This window comes from Crinia signifera, chromosome 3, assembly GCF_055691185.1.
Source record: "Crinia signifera chromosome 3, ASM5569118v1, whole genome shotgun sequence".
NCBI classification, from domain to species: domain Eukaryota; kingdom Metazoa; phylum Chordata; class Amphibia; order Anura; family Myobatrachidae; genus Crinia; species Crinia signifera.
This window is the reverse complement of record NC_139219.1, coordinates 196,886,628-196,893,028: the sequence shown is the minus strand read 5'-3', so window position 1 is coordinate 196,893,028 and position 6,401 is coordinate 196,886,628. Positions and strand designations below refer to the sequence as shown.

The 6,401-nt window shown below is 46.4% G+C and overlaps 1 protein-coding gene across 1 annotated transcript; it reads right to left on the bottom strand.

Annotated features, from left to right (window-relative positions):
- Positions 1-1,265: 1,265 nt before the first annotated feature.
- Positions 1,266-6,048, bottom strand: EEF1A1 (eukaryotic translation elongation factor 1 alpha 1). The gene is made up of 8 exons (XM_083177208.1): positions 5,892-6,048; positions 4,784-4,958; positions 4,264-4,443; positions 2,992-3,288; positions 2,757-2,907; positions 2,384-2,640; positions 2,008-2,242; positions 1,266-1,795 (listed from the first exon to the last, which is right to left on the bottom strand). The coding sequence occupies exons 2-8, from the start codon at positions 4,925-4,927 to the stop codon at positions 1,671-1,673; spliced, it is 1,389 nt and encodes a 462-aa protein (XP_083033334.1). The 5' UTR covers positions 4,928-4,958; positions 5,892-6,048; the 3' UTR covers positions 1,266-1,670.
- Between the last annotated feature and the right edge of the window lie 353 nt (positions 6,049-6,401).

Genomic DNA, 6,401 nt, shown 5'->3' with positions numbered 1-6,401 from the left:
TATTCAATGTTCTGGGGAAATCCACGTCGTCACAGGACGGCGAGAATTCCCCCAAAACAGCGAGACCCGCAGCTAATGCAGAAAACTTGCTGTATTTAGCCACGAGTCTCACTGGTTCAGGAGCCGCATACGTCAATCCCCCCCCCCACTTAAAAAATTGAGCAAGGGGAAATTGGCGTATGAGGGGGCTGCGTTGAATACTGACAGGGTGAGTGGTGACAGCAAGCAGGAAGTTCTGCTCACGGTCGCCACTCGCCCACAGCATTGAATACCACCCAGAGTCGCCTTCAACTAGTGCTTTATAATCTATGCATACACTTCCAATAGCGTATTTATGTGCTGTCATTCTGAATGAGTGACCGTCAAAATAGGTGACCCTTAGACTACTCTCTAAAAGGAGTTCCACACTAGAAATGGCTGGCTGCTCAGCTATCACAAATACTTGTTTTAAGACATTTCACAGTATAGACCAAGGGGAGCCAACTCCAGTCCTCAAGAGCTACAATCAGTTAACATTTTACACACAATCACAAGGGAAGTAATTAGTACCACCTGTGGATCTTCTAAAATGGGACCGTGATTAAGCAGTACAACGCGACCTGAAAACCAGTTCTCTGGAGGACAGAAGTTGGACATCCCAAGTATTAACAAAAGATATAGTATACTTTGTGCCATCAGATTACTTGTCAGATTTTAGTATATATATGATAAAACTATTAAAAGCCCCTAATATTGATTATGATTCAGTATGCAAAACATGTTAAGTTGCATATTCAGGCTTTGTTTTGTAGGCTCTAAATGTGATCCTGCTAAAATAGTGAAGAAAGCACCAATGAATATAGTCTTGCTTTTTTCTTCCATCATGTAAATTGTCAAACATCCCTTATATAACTTGTAAAGGAGGTTGCTGTTGCTACAGGGCATGTTATTAATTGCCCAGCTGCAAACAATGGCCTTACCAAGCCCGTTTTTCTTGGTCATTCCTACACAGCCAGGGTGATTTTCCGGTGGATATCTTCACAATGGTGAAACCCATGTACATGAGTAGGCAACCAGTTAAAGCCTGGAACTACCAGGAAGTGCTTGTTACCAGACTTCTATAGTCCATACTACCAAAGACGTGCCAACACAATGCATTAATTTGCCACAGACCAACTGTGCAAGGGGTAGTTATATATTTCTAATGATCACATTTCAGAGAATGAAAAACAGGTTGTCTAAAGGGTTTAAAAGGTAATTAAATAAAAATGACCAATCTGTGAGAATTAACTTGATTGTTCCCTTTAATAACTATATCCTTGTATCGTGGATTTCTTTAAGCGGTAATAGCAACTAGATAAAGTAAATTGCCAGGCAATTCTCATACGAACGTTATGTAGCATAAACCACAACACATTTATAATTAACTTTTTAATGGTCTCAAATTTGGTGACAGATTTTGGTCAAGTTGTTTCCACTTAAAAATTACCGATTTAAAACACTAATAACTTAAAACTGCCACAAACAAAATGGTCCACAAACATTCCTTTCCTTCTGAAGCTTTTACGATGCATTGTAATCATTAACCAGTCTTTTAATATTAAACTGAAATGGCCAATTGAGACAAACAGTACTGAGACCGTTCTTCCACCACTGGTTAAGACTGAGGTGGTAATGTACTTTAGGAATATTCATTTCGTTTTCTGGGCCTTCTGAGCAGATTTTGTGACTTTGCCAGATCCTGCAGCCTTCTTCTCAACTGCCTTGATGACACCAACAGCAACAGTCTGTCTCATGTCACGCACAGCAAAGCGTCCTAGAGAAAAGGAGTAAAAAAAGGTTATTCATTTTGCAAGGAAGCAACATAAGTATCTGAACTATAAACAAAGCTTAGACTAATATATATATATATTAATATATATATATATATATATATATATATATATATATATATATATATATATATATATATATATATATATATATATATATATATATAAACAACAAACACACAATGCAAAAACTCACCAAGAGGAGGATAGTCAGAGAAGCTCTCCACACACATGGGTTTGCCAGGGACCATTTCAACAATGGCAGCATCACCAGACTTCAGGGACTTGGGGTTTTCTTCCAGTTTCTTACCAGAACGACGATCAATCTTTTCCTTGAGCTCTGCAAACTTGCAAGCTATGTGAGCAGTATGACAATCCAACACAGGCGCATACCCTGCGCTGATCTGGCCTGGATGGTTCAGGATAATAACCTGCAAAAAGGTGATAAATAGTCTTAGGAAGTGACTCGTTAGAATAAACTAGAACAAGTGCTTGCCAAAAAAAAAGTGCCCCCCCCCCCCCCCCCCGATTTTCTGGCCTGCCTTGCCCACCATATAGTTCATGCTACATACCTGAGCAGTGAAGCCACCAGCTTCCAGAGGTGGGTCGTTCTTGCTATCACCAGCAACGTTACCACGACGGATGTCCTTCACGGAAACGTTCTTTACGTTGAAACCAACATTGTCACCGGGCATAGCCTCAGTCAGAGCTTCGTGGTGCATTTCCACAGACTTTACTTCAGTTGTTACATTGACTGGTGCAAAAGTAACCACCATACCTGGTTTCAGAACACCAGTTTCCACACGACCCACTGGTACTGTTCCAATACCTAGTGAAAGAAAATATAACGTGTTAAAAATGCTTAAAAAAACAAACACACCTTACACAAAACCGTGCAAGACTAGCACAGTGGGTCGGTCCGTTAAGCAAGAGACAAATACATACCACCAATTTTGTAGACATCCTGTAGAGGCAGACGTAGAGGCTTATCAGTGGGGCGGCTTGGTGGCAAAATGCAGTCAAGAGCTTCAAGCAGAGTAGTTCCACTGCCCTTTCCTTCTTTGCGGGTGATGGCCCATCCCTTGAACCAAGGCATCTATAGAAGAAACAAGCAGTTAGACTTTGTCGAAAAATGTTTTAGATTTACATTACAAGGTATTTTATCATTTCAAATACTTACATTAGCACTGGGTTCAAGCATGTTGTCACCATTCCAGCCAGAGATGGGTACAAAAGCAACAGTATCTGGGTTGTAGCCAATCTTCTTGATGTAAGTGCTTACTTCCTTCACAATTTCCTCGTATCTTTTCTGACTGTATGGTGGTTCAGTAGAGTCCATTTTGTTGACACCAACGATGAGCTGCTTCACACCCAGAGTATAGGCCAGAAGAGCATGCTCACGAGTTTGTCCATTCTTTGAGATACCAGCTTCAAACTCACCAACACCAGCAGCAACAATCAGGACAGCACAGTCAGCCTATAAGAATGCATAACAAGGAACTTAAGTAGTCAATATAGCAGACATTTTAACACTGAAGCTACCCAATGGAAAGGGCCGACAGGTACAATAGAGCCTATTTTAGAAGTTGATCACAGAATGGGTGTCACAATCCTATAATTCAAGCATGTCTAAACTGTGGCCCTCCAGCTGTTGTGAAACTACAATTCCCAGCATTCCTTGCCATAGTTTTAGCACTCCTTAATAGCAAAACTGTGACAAGGCATGATAGGACTTAGTTTCAGAACAGCTGGAGGGCGAGAGTTTGAACATGCCTGCTAAAATCAAACTAGACTGGTAAGAAATTTACTAATGGGGTATGCAATGTGGGAATCACGGCTGTCAATACCCGCGATACAGGCCCGTTTGCCCTGCTAAAATCAAACTAGACTGGTAAGAAATTTACTAATGGGGTATGCAATGTGGGAATCACGGCTGTCAATACCCGCGATACAGGCCCGTTTGCGGTCAGATCGACCGCATAGCAAAAGACGGGATTCAATGTCCGGCTTGCCGATGGGCGCCAAGGGGGTGTGGCCACAAGACAGCAGTGGATTGCCGATCTGCGGCCCAGATAACGACAAACCATGCCAGTTATTGGCAGAACAGGCCCCACAGCTTCTGGAGTCGGGCCCGTTCTGCTGTGATCCCACATCAATGCTGTAGTTAATGACAGCATTGAATAGGGAGCCGCCACTTTCGGAAATAGCTGCAGCAGATTGCATACACCCCCCCCCCCCCCAATGTAATGATTCATGAACTGTACAGTTCTGCATACACATTTAGCTATTCCTGCAGTCACTGATATGCAGGTCCACAAGAGACGCCACTGACATCACTCTTAAATGCACAACATTGTCCTGACACTTGCACCCACTGCCAACAATTGCCCCTTTAAAATTTTATGTGTAAACTCAATTATTCAGGTTCTACCAAAAAGTGTTTTTTTTTTACCTGAGAAGTACCAGTGATCATGTTCTTAATGAAATCTCTGTGGCCAGGAGCATCAATAATTGTGACATAGTATTTTGCGGTCTCGAATTTCCAGAGAGAGATGTCAATAGTAATACCACGTTCACGTTCAGCCTTAAGTTTGTCCAACACCCAAGCGTATTTGAAGGAGCCCTTTCCCATCTGTTGAAAATGAGAGAAAAGGTCAGTGATTAAGCTGCCAGACTAGCTACTTCATTAACAGAATATTCTGGCAGTAACAGAACAGCTATTCTACATCTTGGAGCAAGAAGTGTGAAATAGTTAAAGCATATCACTCAATGCATTAAAAGATTAGAAGGGGAAAGAAAGTTTGGCTGATAGAGAGGATGAACTAGCCTCTTAATTGATAAAGTAAAAAAAAAAAATCAAGTTTGGCTAATCTGAAGTACACTGACATGTCTACATAATTTTAATTGCACTGAAAGCTCACTTCATGAAACAAAACCAAGTATGAATTCACAGGCATGCAACACTGTCTTACCTCAGCAGCTTCCTTCTCAAACTTTTCAATGGTTCGCTTGTCAATGCCACCGCATTTGTAGATAAGATGTCCAGTTGTTGTGGACTTTCCGGAATCTACGTGTCCAATGACCACGATGTTAATGTGGATCTTTTCCTTTCCCATTGTGGATGTTCAGATGTTTGGCGATGGACACCTTAAGGGGTACAGAGAGTGTTAGAGATACGAGGTAGTTACATGACACACAGCAGCAGCATCAGGGCGCAGGCTATACGGACACACTGGGGACTGGGCGACGTGTCAGCTGTATACTCCTCCCACAGCACATGTGTGAGGGGAAGAGAGAGGGGACGCCACACGGTCACGGCCTGTATGGGGCGCATGCATAGGCGGCTCTCCCAGGCGTGCGCCGTGCCCACATGTCCTGCAGCTGCTCTTTGTCTCCCGGGCGGTGACTCATCGTCCTCCATCTTGTGTGGGGGAAGCCCGATCAGCGGGCAGGGGAGCCGCCGCCATCTTTGCATTGTACACGGCGCCGGGAGCGGCCCCCGCACAGCTCCTGGTATCAGCCCGGCTGTAGCGCACACATCCCCCCAACTAATGCTAGGAAGCCCGACGCCACATGAGGGGGAAGCGGATAGATCCCAGCCCAGTATACGGGACAACACTGATAGTTAGCGTTACACAGATCCAGCGGTAGAGCGGACTCCCGGTACTCCGACATCCAGAGCCACTAGGCAGACGAGACAGGGATCCGCCCCACCCAGCTCCCGCACAACACCGGTACCGCGACAGCAAAGTGCCGGGCACACACCCGCCCGCTGCTCGGAGATTACAGCCGGATACAGCAATGCCGCCACAGCCCGGGTATCACAGAGGGCGGGGGGCAGATCGGACAAGGCGGATGGCCCTCCTGTGGGAGGATGCCGGGTGGATTAGGTGTAGGCCGCAGGCCGGCCATGTAGGGCCGGGAGAAGCCACCAGAGAAACAAACGCGCTCACAGCGCCGCCATCATCACAGCAACGGGATAAATCCAAACACGAGTCCAGGAACACCACCACCAGCTCAGTTGTAGCCCTCCCGCGCCCCGGCCTAGCAGGGGCCCCCGCAGCGCGCACTCCGCCTTACCTTATAATGCGCCGCAAACCCGGTGAGGAAGAGAGCGAGAGCGGCGTGCGCCCGATTTATATAGCAGCTGGGGCGGGGCTTACAGTGGACGTCACACCACCCAGAATTCCCCGGTGTTGGGGGGTGGGGCGCTCTGTTCTCCTCCCGGCCCGGTTGCCTTGGGCCTTGGAAGGGCGTGAGAATAATGGCGACTGTATGTAGCGAGTACGCGGCGTAAGAGACCTAGCGGTTGTTGTTGCACCGGTGCCGCTATGCTGCCGCCGGGGACGGCATGGTGTATATACGCGTGTACGAGGCGCCCGGGGTTGGTTATAGGCGGCCTTTCAATATGGCTGCCTCAGCGGCTGTGTGTTGCGGGCGCCGGTGTCTCCTCGCACCACACCCCACCGTCTAACCTTCTTGGGTCAGGGTAACGCTGAGCGGCAGCAATACGGGGCGGGCGCTGGTTCTGAAGGCGACAGCTTGTTATCCCGACCCGGCAGTGGGCAGCCTGGGCCTGTGTGTGCGCTG

What these genes read in the sequence shown, in the direction of transcription:
- EEF1A1 (XM_083177208.1), bottom strand. Translation starts at nt 4,927, where the DNA reads ATGGGAAAGGAAAAGATCCACATTAACATCGTGGTCATTGGACACGTA. An exon ending in TGATCACTGGTACTTCTCAG is followed by an intron (nt 3,289 to 4,263) that starts GTAAAAAAAAAA and finishes GCATTCTTATAG; the next exon opens with GCTGACTGTGCTGTCCTGAT. An exon ending in GGATGTCTACAAAATTGGTG is followed by an intron (nt 2,641 to 2,756) that starts GTATGTATTTGT and finishes TTCTTTCACTAG; the next exon opens with GTATTGGAACAGTACCAGTG.